This window comes from Rhipicephalus microplus, chromosome 8 (assembly GCF_043290135.1).
Source record: "Rhipicephalus microplus isolate Deutch F79 chromosome 8, USDA_Rmic, whole genome shotgun sequence".
In the NCBI taxonomy this organism is placed as follows: domain Eukaryota; kingdom Metazoa; phylum Arthropoda; class Arachnida; order Ixodida; family Ixodidae; genus Rhipicephalus; species Rhipicephalus microplus.
The window spans coordinates 89,916,180-89,943,725 of NC_134707.1; the positions used below are offsets into that span (position 1 = coordinate 89,916,180).

Below are 27,546 nucleotides of genomic sequence, written 5' to 3' on the forward strand. Positions count from 1 at the left end.
CCTCCAGACAAAGTGTCTGAGAAGCCCTAGCCACACTGCGGCAGTTATTGGTTTCCAAGAGCGGTTCATTACAGATTGACAACGCTGGGGCACCAAGGGCCGTAGAAGGGCAGCCATTGTGTCCACCACTTTAGAATCGGCCACCTGCTATCTCTGGGCACGTAGCTTCCAAACGTCGGTGAAATGCCAGAAGGGATCGATACAAAGATGGTGATTCAGTTGATTGGGGACCTTGGTTTATTTGGCTATGCGGCAAGAACACACGTAGTGATGGCCCCAGATGGTAGCGAGCCAGTGTCTGAGCGGGCATGCCATCATTGCTTAGTATTCGCAATAGAGTGCGGAGGCACAATGTAGAAGCCGTGACGGAAACGTCGGGGAACGCAAAACCGCCTTGATCTCGCGGTTGAGCTAACGCAGGACGGGATAACAATTCTGTGCCACCAGACCAAAAAAATTAACTGATGCATCTTTGCACTTTCCTGCTGACGTGGAGCGGTGGTTTAACAGAATGCAAAGGTACCAAAATTTTCCTAGGCACACCGTTTGAGTGAAGTATCGGCGTTCCAAGAGGGGGAATTCAAAGTACCTGGCTGTTTTGATATCACTTAGAAGAGTTTGTACAACGGATGACCAGATGCTATCCTGTATACGAAATGCAGTGAAAGTACCTCCGAGTATTGAAATTTCAGGAGACCACTGTAAAGGCGACGTGATGTTGATACGACCGCTGGGGTTGCCAACGAAAAAATACTGGCTTTTAGAAAAGTTCAACCTTGCACCAAAGATAATATCGAAATCATGGAATGTATCAAGAGCATGCTGTAGCAACTGTTCATTATGTACATATATAGTAATATCATCTGCATATGCAGTGAACTTCACTTGAGTGTTACCTGGTAGAGGTAAGCCACGAACCGGCGGGTGATGTTGCACGGCCCTTAAGAAGGGTTCTAATTTAAGGATAAATAACACTGGGGAGAGGGGACACTCCTGACGGACCCCACGCGTGACTCTAAATGCGTGACTCTCACGGAAATCTAAGTAAAGGGTACTTTCTGAATTAGTGTACATCGTGCGGGTGAGGTCAATGAACTTATCCGGAAATCCGTATGCATGTAGAACATTTAGAATGTAGCCATGTTCTATAAAATCAAAAGCTTTCTCTTGATCTAATGAAACCAACAGTCCTTGCGCACATCGGCTAGTGGTGTATTGAATGATGTCACGCGTTAACCACGTATGGGTGTGTATTTCTCGGCCCGGAAAAGAACAGACCTGGTGAGGAGCAATTATTTTGGAAGAAATGGACTGATTCGGCGCACCAAAAGGTTGGCCAAGAGCTTGTAATCTACATTGAGCAGGGTAATAGGGCGCCAATCTTCTGGTCACGTGGACATTGGGTCTTTCTTGGGAACAAGTCTTATAAAGCCTTAGTGGAAAGAAGTGGAAGTGTAATATCTTGGAAACACTTGCGAATGACGCGTGACATAGTTGGACCAATGATAGGTCAGAACTGTACAGGAAACTCTGCAGGGAGTCCGTCAGGCCCTGGGGCCGAACCCTTTTTTATTGCGTCTAATGCGCCTTTGATTTCGTCATCGGATGGCGGGGATAGCAGGACGTCATTTGACATGTTGGAATCGTGAGGTAAATCTTTTAGCAGAGGATGCGAAGAAACGGATCCTGGGTAACAGACATTAGCACTAGATTGAGCTATTGACTGAAAGTGTTGAGTGAATTCCTGAAAGCTGCGTGTAGCCGCAGCAGCTGGGGCGGGAGAGTTCAGCGAGTGGGCAGGCGAGTCTGGTGGACAAAGCAGAGCTCTGCGTGCATACCTTAGCACCTCAGGGTGCGCACACGGTGCACGTCTACAGCGCCAAGCTGCAGCCGAGAGTGAAGAAGCGCGCATAATACGTTGGTACCGTTCAACGAGCTCCTCTTTCCATGCCCGCATTACAGTGGAAGGGCTGGGATCTCGATTGGCACTGCGTATCTTCAGGATAAAAATGACGCATCTTTTGACATACGGGTGCGAAGTCCTCTGCCCGACGCACTGCAATGATGGCGCCACTGTTCTTTGAGGCGATCCCAATCAACTACATCCGCCCCAATGCGCGATGCGCGTAACGCTCGGGATAGTTTCTCCGTAGCCTGAGAGTCCTGGAGGACGCGGCAATCGAGACGCCATGGTCTGTGAATCGTTGGCATCCCCACTGGCAGGCGGAAAGAGAATATAACCGGCCGATGGTCGCTAATGTACACTGGTGTCGGTGGCAATGACATTACCCTGGTGTCGTGAACGTAGGTAATGAGATGGGGGGATACATACATGCGATCATTTCGGCTGATCGACGCTGCTCGACGCCAAGTATAGGCATAATTACTGTCATGCACACTTCGATGAATGTCACTCAATGCCAATTGCTGCACTAGACGTTCGAGTTCTCTGGCATTCCAGTTTGACCGGTGGCGACCCGCACATCGGACGTCTGCCTGTGAGTCTAAGACACAATTGCAATCCCCTAAAAGTACCACATGTGGGGAATTCAAAAGGAACGCATCAAGAGATTGGAAGAACGCGTTTGAGTTCACGCATGCCGCTGGGGCATACACAGCAACAAATCTTCTTAACGAAAAAAAGGTGCAGTCGAACGCCAGCACGCGTCCGAAGGCATCGAAGAAAACATGATGCTCACGTAAATGAACACGGTTAAAAAAAATGACTCTGACGCCAGTCGAACGCATGCTGGCGTACGAAAAGAAACAATCAATATTGAACGCGCGCTTTAAAGCGAGTACATCAGAAAGCTTGAAAAAAATTTCTTTTTTGCACGAACAGCAAATCACAGTGCACTGAACGCGCAAAAGCCAATACCTCAGCCTGTATTTTGTGGATTGCAGAAACCTTGAACGTTAAAAGTAATAACTTTTAGAGTAAGAGCCATGGGAAAAATTAAAACATAGTATAGGATCACCCAAATGCAGGGGTACCTTTATCAGGCGCGGGGCCGGTGCCCCGCAAGTGGCTGAGTCATTTTTGCCGGCCAGGCGATCCACCGGAGGCTCGGGGCTTCCGGGATCGGGTCGAAATCCGCAGGGTACTTCTGTCTCTGGTGGGGGCTTCTAAGTCACGAGTAGTTATCCGGTGGCGCTTCGAGTCCGGGTTCTTAAGCGAGGATGGTACAAATGCTTCTCCACTGTCCTGGCTTATGTAACTGGGGCTGGTGTCTTCGTCAATTTGTACGGGCGCCTCACTCGCGGTGCTGTTGGAGTCCTCGTAGATGCAGGCGTCGTCGTCTTGACATGTAGACTCCTCGATGACACCTGAACTTGTTGTCGACAGAGCAGCAACGCGAGGACCCTCAGATGCAAAATTTCCATCCGAGACGCAGTCCTCACGAGGCGCTTCGTCTGACGAGGGCTTCGCCTGCGATTCCTCAGAAATGGCCACGGGACACGGGGAACTTAAGTTTTCAGTACCTGGAGGGATTACCAGGTCCGGAATTGTTGGGGACGCAGTGGGCGTCTGGTGCAGCGTCGCGATTGGTGCACCTTGGTCGTGGTCGGTTACCGCGGCTCGCGTTGACGAATCATCGCACTTGTTCTTAAATGGCGTTCCTGGTTGAAGTGGAGGGAAATCCTTGGATGCCGCCTCAGAATACGATGGTCTGATGGTGCAGGCCACGGTGGCATGCGGGTCCCCACAACGGCGACACGGCAGCGAGCAGCCATTCCCGTCGTGGGCGTAAACGCCGCACCTTCCACAAAACGGAGCTTTGCAGTTCATGTGGAAGTGCCCGTTGTCTCCACATCGACGGCACACTCGCTGGATGCCTTTATACCCACAGGTTACTCGATAGCCCGTGATCATGAGGTAGTTGGGCACCGGTGACGAAGCCTTCATTTCCATGCGGACGTATCGCGTCCCAGTGGTCACGGTTCGGCGTGATCCCATGAGTCCTCTGGCGATGTGCAGCACCTTCCCGTAGGGAGAGAGTGCTTGGGTGAGGACTTCGCTGGGTACGCGGCACGGCAGGAACAGGACGGTCACTTGGGTCACTTCGGGTCCCAGGGGTACGATGGCGACGCGCTCTCGTCGGATGTTAAGGTGTGACGCGTCTACGATTTGGGCCAGTGCGGCCTCACTGTTGACGGTAACTTGGTAGTTTCGGCCTCTAAAGTGCTGAAAGCAGTACACTTCTTCGATTCCTACTATTGAAGACGTCGCGTCAATGACGTCTTCGGGACTTGTCCCCTCGGGGACGACTACGTCGAAGGCTAGCGCCTTCTTCGGGGGCTGGCTTGGTGAGCAAGGTGGATCACGGTGGCGTGACGGAAGCTTTGTGGATGATGGTGGCACTATGAAGAAGCACATGGCAGTAAGTGAAATCACTTATTTGTTGTGTTTCATTATTGAATGCGCACAGATACATTTTTATGGTCAAAAGAAACCAACGCTACTCATTAAGCATTCTAGCACGTTTATTTTCTGTATTCTTGTGGTGTCAACAACGCTTCAATTTTCGTGGAGCATAGAATATGCGGCCGTGAATATTGTTACGAGTAACTTGTTTAATGATCTATTTACAGCGCACAGAACACAACGAGCAAGATGCCGCCAAACCAGCATCAAACGAAAACTCACTTCGTCCTCATCTTTCATGCAGCCATGTTTAGCGGCTGTTATGTATCATAACCCCCGGCGGTAGAAGCACCGTCCCGGTGCTAAATTTACGCAGATGATGTCGAAGGGGGGTAAAAGGGCTTCAGCCGAGCCACGTGAACGGTGTCGCTCGGAGCTGACGACGACTTTGTTGGATCGGTTGGAAAAATCTCGTACGTGACGTCTGTCACTTGGCGAACGATACGGAATGGTCCAGTATAGGGTGACAACAGTTTTTCAGACAGTCCCACACGCCGAGTAGGTGACCAGAGGAGCACGAGAAAACCCGGAGAAAAGTGCACGTACCTATGGCGAGAATTGTAGAGCTGTTGCTGGTGTGCCTGTGAAGCCTGTAGACGGTTACGGGCGACTTGGCGCGCGTGGTCGGCGCGGGCAATGGCTTCCCCAGCATATTCAGTGGCCGCAGGTAGTAAAGTGTCTAAGGGGAGAGTTGGGTCCCGGCCATATAGTAGATAGAAGGGCGAATAGCCGGCAGTATTGTGACGAGATGAATTGTAGGCGAACGTCACATATGGCAAATGAATGTCCCAATCATGGTGGTCTGGCGCAACGTATTTGGCAAGCATATCGGTTAGGGTGCTGTTAAGGCGCTCCGTGAGGCCATTTTACTGGGGATGGTACGAAGTAGTAAATTTGTGCTTGGTATGGCAAGACCTCAGAATTTCATGAACGACAGCTGATAAGAACGTGCGGCCATGTTCGGTGAGAAGTTGACGGGGAGCACCGTGCACTAATATTGTGTCGTAAAGCAGAAAGTCTGCAACGTCGGTAGCACAGCTGGTCGGGAGTGCTCGTGTGATTGCGTACCGCGTCGCGTAGTCCGTGGCAACAGCAATGTATTTATTTTTGGCTGTGGAGAGAGGAAAAGAGCCCAACAGGTCGAGACCAACTCGAAAGAAAGGCTCGTTGGGAACGTCGATCGGCTTAAGGTAGCCGGCTAGGAGGGCAGACGGCGTTTTGCGACGCTGACAGGGCTCACAAGCGGCGACATAGCGTCGAACAGAGCGGGCAAGTCCAGGCCAAAAAAAAAAACCGACGTCACACCCGATCGTATGTGCGAGAAACGCCCAAATGGCTCGTCATGGGAGCGTCATGAAGTTGATGCAGGACAGTGGAACGCAGGTGCGCTGGGATGACAGGAAGTAAGTCTGATCCGAAGGAATCAAAGTTACGGCGATATAGGATCCCGTCTTTCACCAAAAACATTCGTAGGGACGGGTCGCGAGGCGTTGACTCCAGTTTGTCAATGATGGCTCGTAAAGAAGCATCCCGACGTTGCTCTTCACCAGTGTTGAACAGCAGCGGCACGGAAAAAACGTCCGTAATAGCGTCAGTATCGGTTGCTTCGTCAACAGGGTAGCGGGATAAACAATCCGCATTCTGATGTTATTGCCCTGTTTTGTACATTACAGAGAACGTGTACAGTTGAAGGCATAGAGCGCAACGAGCGAGACGTCCCGTGGGGTCCTTCAGGGAGGCTAGCCAGAAGAGCGCGTGATGATCCGTGACAACACGGAATGAGCACCCGTACAGGTATGGACGAAACTTGGCGACTGCCCATACAAGGGCGAGGAACTCGCGCTCCGTGATGGAATAGTTGCGCTCAGCTGGAGATAGCAGTCCACTTGCGTAGGCTATAACACGGTCGTGTCCCCGTTGTTGCTGCAATAGCACAGCTCCTATGCCGTGTCCACTGGCGTCCGTATTAACCTCGGTTGGGGCTAATAAAATCAAAGTGAGCCAAGATTGGTGGCGTTGTAAGCAGTGTAGTAAGTTGCGAAAACGATGACGCTTGGTCATGGCCCCAGATAAACGAGGCGTTTTTCTTCAAGAGGTCTGTGAGGGGGCGTGCAATGGTCGCAAAGTCCTTAACAAAGCGCCTGAAATATGAGCACAACCACACAAAACTGCGGTCATTCTTTGTGGTCCTCGGAACGAGAAAGTTCGTGACTGCGCGAATTTTCTTTGGGTCTGGGCGCACGCCTTGGGCATCGACAAGGTGACCGAGCACGGAAATTTGACGACGAGCAAAGCGGCACTTGGAGGCGTTAAGCTGGAGTCCGGCTCGACGAAAAACGTTCAGAATAGCTGACAAACGATCAAGATGCGAGTCGAATGTGGGCGAAAAGACAGTAACAGCGTAAAATAACAGAAGCAGGTGCACCATTTCAACTTTTGGAGCAATGGGCCCATCATTCTTTCAAATGTAGCTGGTGCATAGCAGAGACCAAAGGGCATCACCTTAAACTGATAAAGACCATCAGGAGTGATGAATGCGGTCTTCTCGCGGTCCAGCTCGTCGACGGCTATCTGCCAGTACCCTGACCAAAGGTCAATAGTTAAAAAATGAGTGGCACCGTACAGGCAGTCGAGGGCGTCGTCGATGCGAAGTAAAGGATAAACGTCTTTTTTTGGTAATTTTGTTAAGGTCACGGTAAACGACACAAAAGCGCCATGTTCAATCTTTATTTTTAACAAGGACGACTGAAGAAGCCCAGGCGCTGCATGAAGGCTCGATAATAGAGAGTTTTAGTACTGCGTACGCTGCGTACGTGGTGGCGTTGCGTACGTAAGAACGCCACGTTCTGCAAAGTGCGCATGCGCAGACCGGAACGCGCACGTATCGTGTTACGTACGCAGCCGCTACGTACGCACGCATGAGATGCGTGCGTGCGTACGTATGAGGCGGTCGCGCCGCTCTCGAACAAGTTCGCGACAGCGCGAGACTTCGTTTTGCAAAATGGCGGCATCGAGGGCAAACACCGACCGGCTCTGTGGCTTAAAATATGGCCATAATCTGGCTATAACAGGTGGATTCGCTGACATTGGCTGCCAACAACACGTGCTTCTATTTTGATCTACCAGATGGCCCAACACGCTTCACGCTCGTTACGTACGCGGGTACTACGGCGTACTAAAAGCCGATTAGGGGCAAACGACGCCACGTAATGCAAGGCGCTTGCGTGATGCGTACGTAGCACCATTCCGCAGTACTAAAACTCTGTAATGTTTTTCGCAAGCATTTTGCCGACTTCATGTTGTAATATTGCACGCTCCGACGCAGACACATGGTAGGGGCGTCGGTGAATGGGAGTTGCATGGCCAGTATTTATGCGATGGGTGACAATGGTCGTTTGGCCTAAAGAGTTGCTGGCAAAGTCGAAAATGCTACGATAGCCCTCAAGAACGTGGCAAAGCGCTGCAGCTTGCTCAGACGTGAGGTGCGATGACACCATTCGCTCGATGTCGGCGCCCCAAAAACGTGATAGAGTGGAACCACTGACTGAGCTGCAGCAATTGTCAACTCTGAAGGGTTCGACATGGTCATCTTGGAGAGCGGTAATTTTGGCCAGGGAGATACCCTGTGGCAGAACTTGGGTAGTGAGTGAAAAGTTGATCAGTGGAAGGAAGGTGCAGTTTCTCCTAATCGTCAGAATAATTGTGGCACAGCAACCCCATGCGTAAGCATCACGGCAGGTATCGGGGCCACCATGTAATCACCATCAGGTACTGGCGGCGTGGAGGATAAGTCGACATGTGTGACAGAGTTAGGAAGGAGGCGCGTGAAATCAATGCAGCAGAGGCTGGTTTGCGGTGGGCTAGGTGGGTCGGAAAAAAGGGGTAAATATATAGATGGAGAGCGCCAGATGAACAGTCTATGAGGGCAGAGTGCGTGGCTAGAAAATCCATACCGAGAATGAGTCCATGAGGGCAATGTTCGATAACGGCGAAAAGAACGACAGTGCTTCTCTCCCCAACAGACACTCGCGCAGAGCACATGCCCAGAATTGCGGCAGTTCCTCCAACGGCGACTAGTACAGCTCGGTTGAGAGCGCGCGTGACAACTTTTCTAAGTCGGCAGCGAAGGTTAGCGCTCATAATGGACACATGCGCGCCAGTATCTATCATTGCACTGACACGAATATTGTCGACAGTAACGTCCAAAAGGTTCCGGTTAGTTTTTGACGTTAATCGAGGATTTCTTGCGAAGGTCGTCAACGCAGCTCCACCTCCAGAAGCTGCACGGCCTAGTTTTCCGGTCGTAGATGCTGTGAATAGGTCGGGGAAGCAGCACGGCGTTGTGGGGGCGACCGGGACTGACGACGAGCAGGGGACGGTGACCGGTCGTAGCGAGGTCTGCTCAGAGGTGCTGTAAAAGCGGAAAATGTGGTCGGCGTTGATAGAGAAAGTGATGGGGACGACTGGCGAGCAGAAGTGGTGTGATACTGAGGTGCGTAATGGGACGGTGGAGTCCAGCAGTTGCGGCAGTGACGAGCGATATGACCAACGCGTCGACAGTTAAAACATATCGGCCTGTCATCAAGAGTACGCCATTCGGACGGATTGCGTTGTATGCGAGGCGCAGAAGGGGTACGATAAGAAGGCTCAGCAGAGTATACGGTAGGAACAGGATGTAGGCCGACATTCGATAGCTCTTACCGAACGACCGCTTGTATTAAAGAGATCGTGGTCGGGGAAGGCATAGGCGTCGGTAATGGCGTGGCTACCGGTTGTGCTGCCTCGACCTCTCGACGAATGATGCGTGTAAGGTTGTCACATCGAGGGGCCTGGTGGAAGGCGTCGTCACACGAAGAAGTGGCCGCTGTGTTCGGAAGGCGCACGATGCTTTGGGCTACGTGGCGGGCTTTAGCTTGTTCGAGACGTCGGCATTCTTTAAGGATTGTGCCAATGCTCGAGACGTTGTTAAAAATCAGCAGGTTGAAAGCATCGTCAGCAATGCCTTTCAAGACGTGGTTAATCTTTTCGTCTTCCGTCATGCACTGGTCGGCCTTGGAACAAAGGGCCAAGACGTCAAGAATGTAGGAGGCATACGATTGGGTAGAAGACTGTGCCCGTGTGGCAAGAGTCTTCTTCGCAGCGAGCTGACGACCAGACGAATCGCCAAATAGGTCACGTATCTTTTTTTAAAGAGATTTCAGCTCGTTATGTCGGCTTCGTGGCTATCAAACCATGTTAGGGGAGTGCCGTCCAGGTAGAAAAGCATGTTGGCGAGCATGAGCGTGGGATCCCAGCGGTGAGTAACACTGACGCGCTCGTACCGCTTCATCCAAGTGTCAAGATCAATCGTACCATCACCGGAGAAAGTGCCGGGATCCCGGAGGTGTGGAAGTGTGACGTAGGTGGTGGCTTGGACTGATGAGGGCGGCGTAGATTAAGTACCAGCAGTCGAAGCAGTCGAAAGGTCGCCGATGGTGCGACCGCTGCGCGTCTCCAACGATGTATGGGGGTCGTCCACCTCCACCAATAATGTTACGAGTAACTTGTTTAATGATCTATTTACAGCGCACAGAACTCAACGAGCAAGATGGCGCCACACCAGCATCAAACGAAAACTCACTTCGTCCTCCTCATTCATGCAGCCGTGTTCAGCGGCTGTTATGTATCAATATGTTTGCATTTCGCGCGCGTACTTACATCAGTTTTACATCCGTGATTTGTTTCAGTGTTGTGATGTTCAGAATACAAGAGGTATCACTGTGAACAGTGACAATAAATGTTTTACATCGGCCCACAGTTGTCGAGAAATAATTGAGCTCCAGTTCGCAATTGCCCCTTTAAATGTTAGAGCAGAACACAGCAGTCACTTGATGTCGCCTCGCTAGACACGCAACTCTGGCAATTCATGCACACTGTGTTGCTTGAGCTGTTGTTTTAAGTTGACAAACTGCGTTCGAATATGCATAAACTTTCACTTTCGACATGCGTCGAGACGAGCCTCAGTGAACTTGACTTTCACTGTTCTGTTCTACCACCATGAATTCCACCCAAGGTTAGTCCTACCGACCAAGCCCGTACAATTGTTATCGGCGCTTCTGGGTTTCAGAATACACAATTTTGACGAGTAAAAATGACAATACAGCGCAGTTGTGCCACCATTGAACCTAAATGAAGCCTTATTTATTGTGTACGGTGTCCGCGCAAGAAGCGACAAACATTGATGCGACGCGATTGCAGCGCTTTCACCAGATGTACGCCTTCCCTCACCGACGGCCGCCGGTCGCACTCGCCGGCACTTCACTGGCTCTTATGCGAGAATACAGACTCGTCAATTCGTATGCTTACTGAACCAATAAGACAGCAAAATATTTTTGTCTCACTGCATTCGTTTTGGTCAGGCCGTTTTGTAGTTGTTCCGAACGACAGAGCAAGAGCGTTGCGCTGGCACGACTGCGCTGTGCATTGCGCAAAAAACATTACAATCAATTGTGTGGGCGTATCTACCGAATGAGCGTAAAAGCGTCATAAAATCTGAACAGATATCGCCCTTTGGAAGGAGCAGAAATGGTTAATAAACTTGGCAGTAACCGCCGATAAACTCTACATGCTCCTCAGTCCACCAAGTTGTTGTTTCTCGCGGTTGGAAATTTTAACAAAAACATAGTACTGCTGCCATTATCGCATTGTCAATCGTTACAGCCAGCAGTTGTTCATAATTATGAAATGTGAAAATTTTAGTAGCAGGTTCAGATCCCATTCATCTCGTGTGAGCGACAAACAGAACTGAAGGTAAAAAGTGAGTTCGTGAGTTGACTACTTCTTTAGCACCGACGTTAGCATCTGTCGGCGAGGAGCAGGGGTTAGTGTGTTAAGTCAAGGAAACCGAAGGTGGGAGGTTCGATTCCAAGCTGTGCCCATTTTTTACGGGTCCTTTCTGCATCAATTTTTATACAATTATTTTTTATTATTTCTTTAGTGGCAGCTGGTTACGGTGGTTTTCACGCGGCGCCGCGCTCCAGCATTGCCGGCTGGAGCGCACCACTGACCATACGCTTCACCATACGCTACCATACACCATGTGCCACCAACATTTCCAGCACCCCAATACCCTCAAATGGTGAATGGTAGAATCCACCATTCCTATAGTGGACGTTTTTTTGATAGGGTTCTGGTCTGTCTTGGTGCGTATTGTCTTTTTAAGCGGTGTCCTTGCCGCTTTCAACCGGGCATGAGACGCCGCAGGCACTCTCATAAGAGCCAACAAAGTTTTGGCCATCGGATACTACCGCACCGTCAACGCTTGCTGCGTCTCAGTCGTAGGCGTTTCGCCACCGCTTCCTTGCTTGCGCGGTCATAGAGGGCATGTCGTCGACAAAAAATAAATGTGAAGAGGCTGCTCACTGAGAAAAGTTTGTTATCCATGACTAGCCCTGAAGTTTCTGAGCACAGTGTGACCGTACAGTCCAGGTGTGTCTCGACAAAATCACATATAATTAGCGAAACTCGTGGAGCACATGCGAGCGGTGCTTCACTCGCCAGCGCCACCTGGCGGACCGACGAGGTGTGAGTAACACCGATGAGGCGCGAGCCAAGGAAGCTAATGGGAGGCTGCTATTGCAAGCTCCGGAGTTGAAGAACAGTTAAATAATGCAGCAGAGAGACTTGGTCTTTCTGTCCCGACGTGGGAGCTGCCCGCGAGGTGCTAAAGCATGTTCCAAAGGACTAAATGAAGTTCATCCATCCACCTATGACTAGCGAGTCGCGCTCATCAAGCGATTCCATCCTCCTACACTAAATTTTGTTTACCGCTATTTTAGTGGGTGATCATGAAAGCACTGAGACTGAAGCAGATAGATAGATAGATAGATAGATAGATAGATAGATAGATAGATAGATAGATAGATAGATAGATAGATAGATAGATAGATAGATAGATAGATAGATAGATAGATAGATAGATAGATAGATAGATAGATAGATAGTGGGCATTCATGATGCGCTTCTTCTCATATATGTATTATCATATTCATCATCATCCGTCTGGGTCTTTATACTCATCTTCACTGGGTGTCACCACAATCATCAACGTGTGTGTGCGCGCTCTGTCTCAGACTGTCCGTTCACTGCTGAGCCTTTGGGATAATTAAATGCTGTCTCAACCTAGACGTCATAAGTGGCCGAGGTGGATTTTCGGTCCTCGGTCCTCTCCCACCTCGCTCGACTCCCTGGAGCTTCGTTCAGGCCACCGTTTGCCCCCACCCTCCGGCAGCATGTCACAGAACGAGCCTGCCGGCACTGCTGCCATCTCTCCCCTGCCGTCTTCAGAAGCGACTCCTGTTTACGTACACAGCCACCAGCGTGATCCCCCTCTCTTTGCTGGTCTTCGCGGGGAAGACGTGGAGCACTGGCTCGATGAGTACAGCCACGCGATTGTTGCTAATCGCTGGGACGATAGCACCAAGCTCCGTTACATCTCTTTCTACTTGACCGGTGTGGCGAAGACCTAGTATTTCAACCACCTTATTGACTTACCCAACAGGGTGACCTTCCAGCACCAGATGCGACATGTTTTTCGGACACCGACCATTCGTTCTGCCGTCGCGAAGGGGACCCTCGATACTCAGCGACAACATCCCGGCTAATCTTACACTTCCTACATTGAGGATGTCCTTTCGCTGTGCCGACGTGTTAATTCATCTATGCCAGAATCTTTCAAAGTTTGCCACTTCTTGAAAGGCATTGGGCCTGTTGCTTTTAATACCCTCGGTGCGCAAAATCCAGCTACCATCGCTGACGTCACCGCGAATTGCCAGCGCCTTGATTCGCTGGACCCCGTTTGTATCCAATCGGACATTGATGACCACCACTCCATGTTTCATGGCCATCTGCGTGACCTCATCCAAAACGTTATACGCGACGAATGGTGGTCTCTGGGCTTCACACCTCCTTCACCGCGTTCAGCACAGCCTTCGGGAATTCCTTTGCTTGACCTCACTAGGAATGAACTTACATCCCTGACCAGCCCTGATCTCGCACAGCCACCTATTTCTTGCCCCATGTCAATCTACGCTCAAATCGTTGCCGCGCCTCCAAGCAACATACACGTGATATTGCCACAACTATCCTACGCGTCGCTTGCTACAGCTTCCCCGGTCAAATACTGTTCTATGCCATCTGACCCTTCTTCGACCTGACCGTGCTATCTCCAGGTGCCCCTAACGCCTTCTACTCCCCACCCTGGCGCTCGTCCCGCCCTGTCTGCTATTATTGCTGCTATCGCGGCCACATATCTCGTTTCTCCCGAAAGCGTCAGCAAGATGAGCGTCGTGGTTACGACGTGCGTGAACGAAATTGGTTCACCAGGGCCTGTTATTAAGGTCAGCGTTATTCGTCTCCTACACACCAGTCTTCATCTCCACAGACATCGTATGCACCGCGGAACAGCCGAAACCCGAAACGCCGCTCGCCTTCGCCCTTCCGCCGTGCCTCTTCTCCACATCGGCCTGCCTCATTCTCCTCTAATAGTCATTCGGAAAACTAAATGATGCAGTTCGTGGAGGAGAAACTGGATTCGAAATTAGAAGTGCAATTTATCAATCAGACCCGTGTAACATGGTTTCTGTGGAAGTGAAAGGAGTCTGGTTCGATGCATCGGTGGACACAGGTGCGGTATGTTCTGTTATATGTGTTGATTTAGGCCAACGTCTGAAGAAAGTGATGACCCCTTACGATAGACTCACGTTCGTTGCTGCTCAGGGGTATACAATTCGCCCTTCCGCTTTCTGTGCAGCCCGTGTTTTATTGATGGTATCCGCCATCACATTTGGTTCGCCATTCTGAGTGACTGCTCTCACCAATTACCACTAGAATGGGACTTTCTTTCATTAGCCTCTGCGGCTATTTGCTGTGGCCAACGCGTCGTCCACCTCACCGACACGGACTGCACGCTAAACGACGACACCCAGAGGCCCCTTCGTTTTACAGCTGTGGAGGGTACCGAATTACTACCAGGTCAAGAACGAAATGTAACTATTGCCTACAAAGACATCGACCCTGGCGACGTCTAGGTCTCACCATCATTTAGTCGCTTCGGTAAAGGCATCATTCTCGAGTCCGGTGTAGTTCGTTTTCTCAATGGTTCCGCACTTGTCACCACCATGAATACAACTTTAGAAAAAAATTCTACTTCCTCAGAACACCATGCTAGTCTGCGTGACCGATCCCGAGCGTGCGTTTGTCGTGCCACTTCATGCCGTCTCCTCCAACAACCACCCTAGTGGTGAGCCTGCATCTTCTTTCGCATTTGGTGCAGCCATTAGCGATGACTTGACACCTTCACAAGCACAGGAGCTGCATGCTATGTTAAAGAAACACGCAGTTCTTTGGATGCTTACTCTTCAACATTGCGCCGCACTACTACTAATACGCATCAAATCCACACAGACGTCAGAGAGCAACCGACGTATGCGTCAGACAGACGAAATCTTGGCTCTTCGAGTCCTTAAGCTGTCGGCCCCAGTGCCGAATTTGTAACGCCTCTATTTGTATGCTGTACATAAACCTCGCCTTAACTCACTGTCGTCTTATCCACTCATCTATAAGCTCTGCGCAGAAGCAATCGCGAGCTGTGGAACACATGCTACCAAACGGCTGGTGACCTTGACGGAGAGTTTCGGAGCAGTGGCGCCTTCAGGACCGTGTTGGCGTTGTGCCTCGTAACAATACGGATGCTAGTGGCCGTGGAATAGGTGCCGTTATACTCCAACGCGACACCTCTTCAAGAGATCGAGTAGTTACATATGCCAGTAGAGTACTAAACGTGATCCAGAAGATTTATATCATAACAGAGCCGGAGTGCTCGTCCGTGGTCTGGTCAGTGCAAAAGTTCTGTCCCTATCTCCACGGCCGTCATTTCACGATCGTTATGGACCACCACGCCTTATACTGGCTTTCCACGCTGAAGAACTTGTCTGGATGCTTGAGTCCGTGAATTCTACGTTTACAGTAGTATGACTGCGATATCATTCATACATCTTGTAGAAAACACCAAGACGCCGATGCCCTTTCGTGCTGCCCGCTACTACATACCCAACTCAGCATCGGTGAAAGTTAAGCTGTCACTTCAACCGCAGCACCAGCGTTCGCCTCAAAAGACCAGCCATTTTCGGGCGACAAGCGCACGCTTCACTCCTTCCACTTGTATGATCCGTACTGTAGGCGCATTAGGGGCCAGTTCTCAGGAGCTTACCATCCACTTAACGCGCCATCGTCGTTAACTGTTATGATTTAAGCTGGAAATTGGAGTTCTCTACCATCACATCTACCACCCTGATATTCTACGCTGGGTTCCCATGCTACGACGCTCTCTTCGACTTGACGTGCTTAAAGCCTTCCACTACGACGTGATCGCCGGCAATCTTGGCTTTCAAAAAACTCACGACCACATCTGAAGTCGCTTCTACTTTCCTGGTATTTCTACTAGCATCGCGCGCTACGTTGGGTCATGTGTCCCATGCCAGCGTCATAAACTCCAGACATCTGCACCGGCCGGACCTCTGCCCCACAACGCCATTTGAGGTTGTAGGCATCGACCTTTACGGCCCTCTTTCTGCCACATCTACTGGCAAACGATGGATAGTGAGCGCCGTAGACCACCTGGCGCGCTACGTGGAGACAACGTTTGTGTCAACTGCCTCTGCTTCGGAAGTTGCCGACTTCGTTCTGCACGCCATCATTCTGCACCACAGCGCCCCTCATATATTGCTAAGTGACCGTGGAAGGGGGTTCAGAAGTACAAAATGAAGTATCGCGTGCTTCTGGAATAACACACAAGACAGCTTTAAGCTATCACTCTCAGACCAACGGTCTCACCGAGAGATTTCGCCGTACTCTTGCTGATGTGATAGCCGTCTACATCAGTCCAGACCACAAAAACTGGGATACCCTTCTCTCATTTCTCACGTTTGTCAACAACACGGCTGTTCAGCGCATTACCGAGTATTCGCCGTTCTACCTCGTTTATGAACGTTCCTCTACTTTCTTCCTCAACGTTTCCTTTTTCAACACCGACTTCAACTCATCCCCGTCTTCCATCGCGGAATACATTTCAAGACTAGCCCAGTGTCGCGAGCGTGCTCGCACCAACGCGGTTGCGTGACAGCAAGATCGAAAAGTCATTGATGACGCATCCATCGCCTTTTATTCTTCCAACCTGGTGACGAGGTGCTCCTGTTCAATCTATTCGTACACCTGGTCTGTGTGACAAGTATCAGCCACGCTTCATTGAGCCTCACATAGTTACCGAGCAGACTTCGCCCGTTAATTATCGAGTGACCCCACTTGTCCCAACAGACCGCCATCACAGCACCCCAGAGATTTTGCACGTGAATCGCATGAAGCCTCTCAGGCGACGTTCTCTGTCCCATTGAATTGCTCCGGCTAGGTTGGCCGCTTCCATGTGGGGAAAATTAGTGTGGGCATTCGTTACGCACTTCTACTCATATGTGCATTTTATAATTATCATCATTCCTCTGGGTCTCTATGTGTCACCACAATCATCATCGTGTGTGTGCGCGCTCTGTCTTTGACTGCCCATTCACTGATGAGCTCTTGGGCTGAATAAACGCTGTCTCAACCCAGACTTCTTAATATAGATAGATAGATAGATAGATAGATAGATAGATAGATAGATAGATAGATAGATAGATAGACGGACGGGCGGACACACGGACAGACAGACAGACAGACAGGCAGGCAGGCAGATAGATAGATAGATAGATAGATAGATAGATAGATAGATAGATAGATAGATAGATAGATAGATAGATAGATAGATAGATAGATAGACAGACAGACAGACAGACAGACGGACAGACAGACAGACAGACAGACAGACAGACAGACAGACAGACAGACAGACAGACAGACAGACAGACAGACAGACAGACAGACAGACAGATAGATAGATAGATAGATAGATAGATAGATAGATAGATAGATAGATAGATAGATAGATAGATAGATAGATAGATAGATAGATAGATAGATAGATAGATAGATAGATAGATAGACGCTCAAGGGACCTACAATAGGCAAAGAAATCCTGTGCATTTAATATTTCTTACGAAGACGTTGATTATTATATATATATGTGTGTGTGACAGTAACTACTTACAAAGATGTTCACCACCGTATAGATAAGTGACCGTAAAGACACTGCAGTTGTAGGAGTCCGGCTCACTAAAAGTCAAGTTCATATCAATTGAATATGGCTTTCCTGTACCTGTTAAAAAGGAATATCAATCAGAGGCATATGAATGCAATATATGTGCGATTTAGCCAAGTGCGAGATATGAAATATTTACGTAACAATGCTTAGAAGTACTAGTGCCTCAGCCTTCATCGAGTGCTGTAGTGAAAGTGGTATAGAATATTTCCCTACCAATAATGCACGGTTACACAAAATACATACTGTTATTGCGGAGCAAAAAAAAACAAAAATGAAGTTTTTGTTAGTATGCCTGCCTTACCGCTATTATAGCGGGCCTAAACCAAAGCAAAATAAATGAATAGATCATAAAACGTGTATTCATAAAAAAATTCCGCAAAATCCTCAAGTATGTTAAGGCCCATTTCAACTCAACCCATTTCAGAGTTCGGAGGCTTCGCTACAAGTATAATGGTTCCCTAAATCAAGAGGAGATGTCTTCAGGAGAACGCTCAATGCCGATTCCTACTGGCGTGGTCTTCTAACAATCAGTTTTTACGGCTGTATGTATGAAGAGTACATTTTGTTATGTTGCCATGATCTCCTAGGACAACTTCATAAACTTGGCACACTCACGATTGCTTCCCGGCTCGTTTTCAATCCCTTGCTGCTGAATTCAGGCCTTGTCATCAATGTCTGTGTCTTTGCGCGTTAATTATACGCAACTTTCAACGCATATTGGGCTGAAAATCTTGCGTTATTGTGCGATACATGTATGCAACGTTCAACGCGTGTTGGGTTGGAAGGCTTACATAAGTGAAGCTCCCTAGTTCGAAATATTAGTGATAAAATGAATGACATTTCATATCAGTTCAATGTATGAAGGGATCGTGCAAATAAAAGAACACTTTACGTCTGCTGCGTGAGTGCAAAATTTGTACTATAAAATTTCCGCAAGACACAAGGTTGAGAACACGAGGGCAGAATGGATGCACGATGGTACTTTAAAAAATGAACAGGTTAACTCGCGTTCACTTCTGCGGCATTTTTCAGTCTTTACGTTGATAAACGGATGTTTTCTAGGTCGTTCACGGTAGTTTAAAAGAAAACTCAACAGAATCAGTTGAATTATACTGAGGTAGACACAAAGTGGTTTTACTTGGTAGTCTTGGTAAGACGTATTTAAAGTAAAACAGTGGGAATCACTCTCAACAACCGATAGTTTTACAAAACGACTTTCGATATTGATAGAGCGATGTAAATGATCGCAATAACTGGCCAAAGATGCGAGAAAGAGAGTTAGAATTAGCCATCACCTTCTCTCGTGTTTAGGCTTCTCTTAGCATTTTCCCTTCTTTTTACCGTAATGTACTATTGGTGTACAGCTCAGTAACTGACATGCTCAGTAACTCAGGGGATGAATTGCAACCGATGATATACAACAACCGAAGTAATATACAACAACCTCAGAAAAGAACATTGCTTCGAGTTAGGTCATAGTGCACTTGAAGTTGTAAATTACTATGCCTACTTATGAGAGGTAATAACCGTGAAGCCGAACCATCAGACTGAAGTAACTAGAAGAATAAGAATGGGATGGAGCACATTTGGCAAGCACTCTCATATTATGACAGGTAGATTGCCATTATCCCTCAAGAGTGTGAGTGGTTGTAAGAAAGAGGAAAAAGGCACCTAATTTCTGTCTGCCTCAGGGGCGACACGGCGCAGTGCCTTATAGGGGTGGGGGGTAAGGAGGGATAAATAGAATAGAAGAAAATAGACGAAGAAATAGAGAGGCAAGCGACGGAAAATAGAAGGAGATAAGAAAGTGGGGATCCGGTCGAAGCAGTCCAAGGGCCGGGCACCACAATGCGAGAGCTGCTCGGCGTCAGGAGACCGCAGAGGGCGAACCAGTCGGCGGGAGCTACGCTGGCGTCGGAGATCGCGAGGGCACGTCCGTCCAGCTTGAAATCCTCCGAGGGAATTCCTCAAGAGGAAGGTATATAACAGCTGCATCATTCCGGTTCTTAGCTATGGAGCAGAAACTTGAACAGACTTAAAAAGAGGGTTCAGCTTAAATTGAGGACGACGCAGCGAGCAGTGGAAAGGAAAATGGTAGGTGTAACCTTAGGAGCCAGACGAGAGCAGAGAGGATTAAGGGACAAACCTCGGTTAAAGATATCATAGTTGAAATCAAGAACAGGAAATTGACATGGGCCGGGCATGTAGCACGTAGACAGGATAACCGCTGGTCATTAAGGGTAATAACTGCATTTCCAGAGAAGGCAAGTGGGTTAGGGGGGGACAGAAAGTTAGGTGGGCTGATCAGATTAGGAAGTTTGCGCGTATTGGCAGCAGCAAGCACAATACCGAGTTGAGTGGCGGAACATGGGAGAGGCCTTTTTCCTGCAGGAGACGTAGTCAGGCTGATGATGATGATGACTATTGGCGTAAAATAAAGCGCGAACAGTGAAGCGCGTGGCCCAAGCGTTAGCAATGGTGTAGCAAACGCGGTCGGGTCATCACAAATAACGGGCGCACAACAGTTTTGGCGGCATTGCGAGACCGAAAGCAATAATATGGAGAATTGCCGCCAAATGACATGAGTGTATCTACCTTTTAGCAAAGAAGCTGCAAACTGCACCATGCGTAGCAGTGGAGTTGAGTTGAATATACATTATTGACTATGGATGTGCCGGGGGCTTGGCTGCTCCTGTTTTATCCGGCGCCGATAGTATTTGCAACAAAATATAGTATAAAGTGCCAGCTCGTCCAACCCCCGCTTAATAGCGACAATAACCCACTTAATCAGGAACCTACACACAGTTTTTTGTCAGCAGAAGTTTTGCAATAATCATCATGAGTAGCAGCTGTAGCAGTAGCACGACTACGCCACCGGCAGGACAAAGGCGCTTCCCACATCCTGGTAGTCAACTCCGTATTGTGCTCGCAAGCTTCCTTATCTCATTTGCCCCACAAACTTTCTGTCTCCCCTTCACCCGTTTGCTTTCTCTTCGAATCCAGCCTGGGATTCTTAACGACCAGCGGTTCTCTTGCCTTTGTGCTACACGCCCTGCCCATGACCGTTTTTTTCTTCTTTATTTCGACTATGAAGTAATTATCATCCCATTGGTTATCTGGCCCACTCTTGTCTCTTCTTGTCCCTTAGGCTCCATTGCTCGCTGCGTCGTCCTCAACGTAAGCTGAACCCCGTTTGTAATCCTCCAGGTTTCTGCTCCGTAGGTAGGTACCATTAAGATGCAGCTGCTGTCTAGCTTGCTCTTGAGGGATAGTGTGAATCCAGCATTTATCATTTGAGAATGCTTGCTGATTGGGAAGTACCTCATTCCTATTCACATAGCTAATTCTATCTCCAGGTAGGCTCCCCAGTTTCTGCCGTACTAATTAGACGTATTTTTTTACAACTTCAAGTGCACTGTTACCTGTCCTCAAGCGCTGTTCTTTTCCAAGGTTTTTGTACAATACTTTTGTTTTTAGAGGCTAATTTTAGGCCCTACCTTTCTGCTCTCTTTATCTAGATCAGTAATCAAGAATTGCAATTGGTCCCCTGAGTTACTCAGCAATGCAATGTTCTCGGCGAATAACAGTGTACTATGGTACTCTCTATTAACTCGCATGTCTGAGTCTCCCCACTCTAAACTCTTAAAAACCTCCTGTGAGCACGGTGCACAAAGCACTCGGGAGATCTATATCTTTGTGTTACCCCCTTATTTGTTATCATGTACAGCTGCGGGCCCGTCTGTGTAGAGCACGTCAGCAGCCGGTTTTCGCTCCGTGGGGCGAAACCTCGCGGTAGTTTTGGGCTCTGATGTGTTCAGCCTGACAGCTAGGCTGCACATTCTTTTGATACGGTGCTTCATAGCCTGAAATCGCCTCGAGGTTTCACCCCGAGGAGAGAAAACCAGCTCTTCACGTGTTCTACACAGACGTAACTATGACTGTACGTCACTTTTTTTATCGAGCACTATGGTGACAGTTGATCCGCAGTAAATGACTTCTAGAATGTTCATACAAGTTTCTTTTAGTTATTTCTTCTCGTGCCCCTTCCCCCCTCCTGCAATTCTTTCGTCGTAGCCCTGCAGGTCCTTGTATAATTAAAATATGACAGATCCAACGTACAGTGGGAATCGATGACATGTGAAGCACAAATGAGAAAGCTCAATATGTCACTTTAAAATCAGCACAACGTTACGAGGTGGAGGTCAATAATGTACAAGACTTGCTTGTCATAATTATCATGTTTAGATGTCTCGTTTACCTTCGTAATCTATTCAAGTCACGTGATACCAAATTTAGTATAGGTGGGGCTAGCGAAACGGCTGCGAGCACGCTATGAGCGAGGTATGTTGTCAGCTTGTCAGGATTATCATGTTTGCCCAGTCATATACTTTCGTCATCCAGTGACGTCACGTAACACAAAATTTGGTATATGTGGATCTAGCAAAACGGCCATGATCGCATCATGAAAGGCCCAATATACTCCAATGTAGCGTCGACGCACACGCACGCTGGGCACAGCGACGCTACGTTAGCAAAACGTGAGCACTTTATAGTTTGACGCCAGGCGCGACCGGCGCGACCAGCGTCCGTAGGGGCGGCCCGACGGCAACCGGCGCGAAAAGCGACTTGCGGCATTTCGCGCCGATGCGTTACCCAGACAACACTGCGTCTCCCTCTTTTTGTGACGTGGGGATGCTGGACGCGCTTAAACGCGCATGCGCCAAAGCAACGCAGCGCGGCGCGCCCCTGCGAGTATAAGGCAGGACCGGCGCCCGGCGTGGCAACGCTGGCGTGACGAGACAAAATGAAGGCCGGCAAGCACGTGCGCCATGTCACGTCGAAATGTATTGGCGCGTTTATTGTGGCATGTATTCGTGTTCTCACATCGCACGTATCTCATGAGTGTCATGTTTGCACCGGTGACATACCTTCGTCATCCTTTGGCGTTACGTAATATGAAATTTGGCATATTTGAAGCTAGTGAAACAGCCGTGAGCACATCATGAGTGCGGCATGGTCGTTACATGACACACATGTCGTGATTATCATGTTCAGATGTGTCATTCACCTATGTCGTCCGTTCACGTCACATAATACCGAATTTGGTACTTGAGAATCTAGCGATATGGCCACGAGTGCATGACAAGCGTAGCATGCAGTGATGTTGTTACATGACAATCATCTCATGTTTATCATGTTTGCACAAGTATCATACCTTTGTCATTAATTCCCGTTCAGTGAAATTAGCTAAACGGCCGCCAGCGCCTGATGAGCGTGGCATGTAGTCATGTTGTTACATGACACGCATCTCACAATTACCATGTTTACACCAGTCACATATTTTCGTCATCCATTGACGTGCTGTAATACCAAATTTGGTGTATGTGACACTAGCAAAACGGCCGCAAGCGCATCATGAGCATGGCATGTAGGCAAGTTGTTACATGACAAGCATGTCATGATTTTCATTTTAGGGTCTGTTGCATGTGTTCACCAAGCAATCATGTCACGCCATATCAGTTTTGCAACATGCCATGTGAATGAAACCACCGCAAGAGCTGCAGGACCATGAAAATAAATCACGACATTCATTACATGTGTCCATGATTTTCATGTTATGACTAGTCAAATATATTCTTCATACAGTCTTGTTATGCCATACCAACCTTGGTATCGATATCATTATCGAAACGGCCAGCAGAGATAAACATCGTAGGCGGCTAGATAGATAGATAGATAGATAGACAGATAGATAGATAGATAGATAGATAGACAGATAGATAGATAGACAGATAGATAGATAGATAGATAGATAGATAGATAGATAGATAGATAGATAGATAGACAGACAGACAGATAGATAGATAGATAGATAGATAGATAGATAGATGGACAGATAGATAGATAGATAGATAGATAGATAGATAGATAGATAGATAGATAGATAGATAGATAGATAGATAGATAGATAGATAGATAGATAGATAGATAGATAGATAGATAGATAGATAGATAGATAGATAGATAGATAGATAGATAGATACGGTCGAAGTCGCCAAAGTTCGCTAAGAAATGCTTCGCATTTAATAAAATGCCCCAACTCTGCAGTGGCTACATGGTAGATGTGGTAGAATCAGCTACAGGGTTGGCCACAGCGGTAGTTACGGCCCAACATTCGATGCTAACGTTGTGAATGGCAGGTAGTGAGTAACGTGGCACTGCCGGCTGAGGCAGGGCTAGCATGAAACATCGAAGTCCATCGTACGCCTGTGGTCCCGGAGAAGGCACGACGCATCGCATAGCAGTAGAAAGCAAGTCTATACTGTGATGGCGTACCTTTCCTGCTGCGATGTGATGTTGCGCAGGCAGAAAGCAGGCTCCATTTGAGGGACCAGGTGGCTGGGCTTCCTGGCCAGAATTTGGGAAAAGACGGTGGTAGGAGGATGCAGGGAGCCATTGCCGTAGGAGTGATGGCGCTCGCTAGAACAGAGCTTCAGTGAGCGTGGACCGAGCACAACTGTTGTTGAGCCTGAACTAGCTCTTGAAGTAGTTGTACTTGTCGGCGAAGAACGGTGAGGGCTTTTTGCTCTGCCATGGTGGTGCGGTTCCTTCGATTTCCAGGTCACCAGATGTGGTATGCGTAATTGGTGAAGGTCAGATCTCAACATAAAACGGAACCATGTTTATTAACGTGGTAGCAACAGCAGAGAAAGCGTGTCGATGCTGCGCTCGAACGTTTAGAAAAACAATCATAAAACCATGCTTGGTAGCTTGGGTTATAAAGCCAGCCCTGCTGACGTAAGCCTCCGGTGTAGGAGTGGTGGCGCTGTCGGTTATTAGACACAGGGCAGCGGCCAGTATCGCAGAATGGGGCAGATGGTCCAGGAGGCCAACACTGCACTGCTGGCCGTGGGACGTGCCTGGTAACACTGCCTTCGAGGCATACATCATGTGCCGCCTCGTTAACAAGCCGTCCTACAGAAATGGCCTAACTAAAAAACCAGCCTCTTTTGTCTTTTTGCCTTCTCTGCCTCTTTTGTCTATGGTAACCAAACATCTTGCGTCCTGGACGTCGATTGGCTGCCTGGTCAATAGAATAGCTGTGACAAACAAGTCAAATTCACTCTCCCACGTTCTTCAGCCAAGCCAGGCGTCAAATGACCTATCGATAAGCTTCGGCGCTTACAGTAGCATCGATGGGCATGGTAGCACTGTTAGTGAGGGAGGGGGGGGGTGTTGTTGAAGACGGCGTTGTCAAGATTTCAACTGTGCACCGCTGCCACCATGTGGCTGACCGGCCGTTCAGAAACAAAAACTGTTTAGTCAGAGAAGCGAGCGCTATAAATATATTAGGCAGTCAGTGACGTTAGCATCCGGTTTTAGTGCTTGGGGGCTCTGAGCATGTTAGCACAATCTGGATACATACCTGACACCGTAGTCGTAGTCATTCATCTCATGCGCCACCAGTGGTGGTGCTACAAACCGTACTCCGGTTGTGCAATATGGGGAATTCGGCTACGGTCGTCTGCTAGGCTCTACTGAGACACGCTGCATTTTCATTGTAGCTTGCTCACGTAGACGTCACTCCTCTATTACTAGCTGCAATTTCTCCTGCTCTTAGTGATACAGATAGCTTTCACGACTACAGTAGGTACGAAATTATGTACATTTTATGCAATTTCTATGTACTTACAGCTATCGTGGTCAAGGTCACGCCGCTGATTTGGGAGCGGTATTGATTGGAATATATTCTGTTTATTTATCGTACCTGCGAAAACGTATCCATATCTAAGAAATCTAACGAGAGTCAGTCCTCAAAAAATGATCCTTATTGTACCGTGATGTGGAACAAAAAAAAATACCACGAACACCCACCAACACTTTGCGTCAGACACCACCGCCTGACAGGAGACACAAGCGGTCACTTCACACGCCATAGTTTAAAAGAAAAAAAGAATTGTCTAGAAGACACATGTCTAAAACAGCATCAGGTTCTGCATTGTGAACACTTGAAGCGCATTGCGTTAATATAAAACGGAACAACTGAGACAGCTCTAATATAAAATTATAACGTGGCGTTTTACGTCCCAAAATCACAAACTGAAGATGAGGGACGCTGTAGGGAAGCGATTCATAAATTTAGACCACCTGGTGTTTTTTAGCGGGCACTCACATTGCACAGTACACAAAACCTCTATGATTGCACCTTCATAGAATTGTGACCGCCGCGGCCGAGTGAGAGTTTTAGTTCATTCTTGTCTTATGTATACCTGTGCGTTTTTTCGAGTGTCCTTCTTTGCGCTTCAGTGGTGCGCTGCGAGTATTGAGCTGCATGTTGTTCTCCGTATTATATTTCCATTTCTCGCTATCGCTTTCGTTGCTCAGCCCTTTCGGTGAAGTTTCGACATTTTTTGTCACTTCACCATACTTATTTCCCCATCTTCTCTGAGAGCGTGGCACACCAAACGTGGTCTTTGAGTGCCTCCGAGGCCTCAGACACGCAACAATTCCGCAACGCACGTAGGCTCTTTCATTCTTTTCCTCTTATCTTCAAATAATTGCGCTCAGAGCGTCGCTGGTGCGTTTCCTCCAGCACATGGCGTTTGGTTCAATCTTTAACCAGCTTTGCAGTTTTCAATCTCGAAGAGTCGGAGAGCTTTTTTTCTCAGTCGCTTTGAGTAAAAAATCATGCTAATGAAAAATTACATCCGATATTATTCCTTATTACGATGCAATGCCGCGATCACAATTAACGTTACATTTACCCAATTGTATGGCGGCAACTATCCGGCGTCATTTCCACTCGCAGTAGTTATGGCGAGCAGCACAACGAGCTATGCAGTAGGCACCGATGTTTTTTTAGTGTTAGAGGGCACCTTTAAAGAAAATATTTGTTTCCCTATATGTGCAAAGTTCGTGTGAATGCCCTACTACATAGCTGCACGCATGCCACTGGAATCGGTGCCGTACGGTGCCTTTAAATACAGGCAAGCAGCGCGGAAAAAAAGCGACACGGCGTTGAGTAAAGAGAGTGTAACGAGGTGGACCAGTTTGCTTGCAACGGGGCTCTCAGACCTATACGTTGCCATGCCGCAACGTATGGTATCCAAAAAGAACTTCGAATTTTCACGAAAGCCTGTCAAAGTCCAAGTTTTGATGGCATTTGCAAATTCTTGTATTGCTTTTGGAGCACCCCACAGTCAGTACGAATAGTACGAATCGCACATGTCTACAAAATTTAGACTTCGAGAAAATTTAAATACTACACTGATTTTCATGGTCGCCTCATGGTCATTTCGCTGGGCTGTTATTCAGGATGAAGTACGTTAGAAAGATCATAAAATGCCAGGATCACTCCAGGATGTCGCTTTAGTTCATGGGTATGAAATAAGTTATGCAAGCGTCTAAAGCATCTACACTGCCTCCTGGTTCCGTTTTGAATTGTCCGCAGAAGATGGTAGCATAGTTTGTTCTGTTCCAGGCAAGCATGGCTGCTACGTTTCACGTTCTGGCTATTATCATAGCTTGTGCAGTTTAGGGCTAGCATAGCTGCAACATATCGAGTTCTAAGTACTAGCTTTGCCACCGGGAGTAGTTATGTTGAATCAACGGCCCTGGATTCAAGACAATTCTGCTGGAACGCGAGTTCTGTGGCTAAGAAATGTTTCTAGAACACCACCACTAGGTACGTAGATTAGTTGGTAGACGCTTGGCTTGAACAAAAGTCCTCGGTGCTTCAAATACGAAGCAGCTTTTTGACACGCCTGTGTTACGCTGTCTTGTCGTGTTTCCGTGCCAACGTGCTGCACTGCATCCCCCCGCCATAGTTGTTGAGATGATGCGAAGTAGGTCACGTCAAAGCTGCGCGTTGATGTCGCTCTTTCCCTCGCCC

General features: G+C 48.3%; 1 protein-coding gene across 3 annotated transcripts in view; it reads right to left on the bottom strand.

Annotated features, from left to right (window-relative positions):
* Nucleotides 1–27,546, bottom strand: part of LOC142768653 (uncharacterized) — a 136,434-nt gene that overhangs the window by 48,787 nt on the left and 60,101 nt on the right. For 2 of the 3 annotated variants that reach the window (XM_075870670.1, XM_075870668.1), the window contains exon 4: nt 17,601–17,708. The exons of the other annotated variant lie outside the window; for it this stretch is intronic. In XM_075870670.1, the coding sequence (XP_075726785.1) occupies nt 17,601–17,708 (108 nt within the window). The remainder of the gene's footprint in view (nt 1–17,600; nt 17,709–27,546) is intronic. 3 annotated transcript variants of the gene reach the window in all.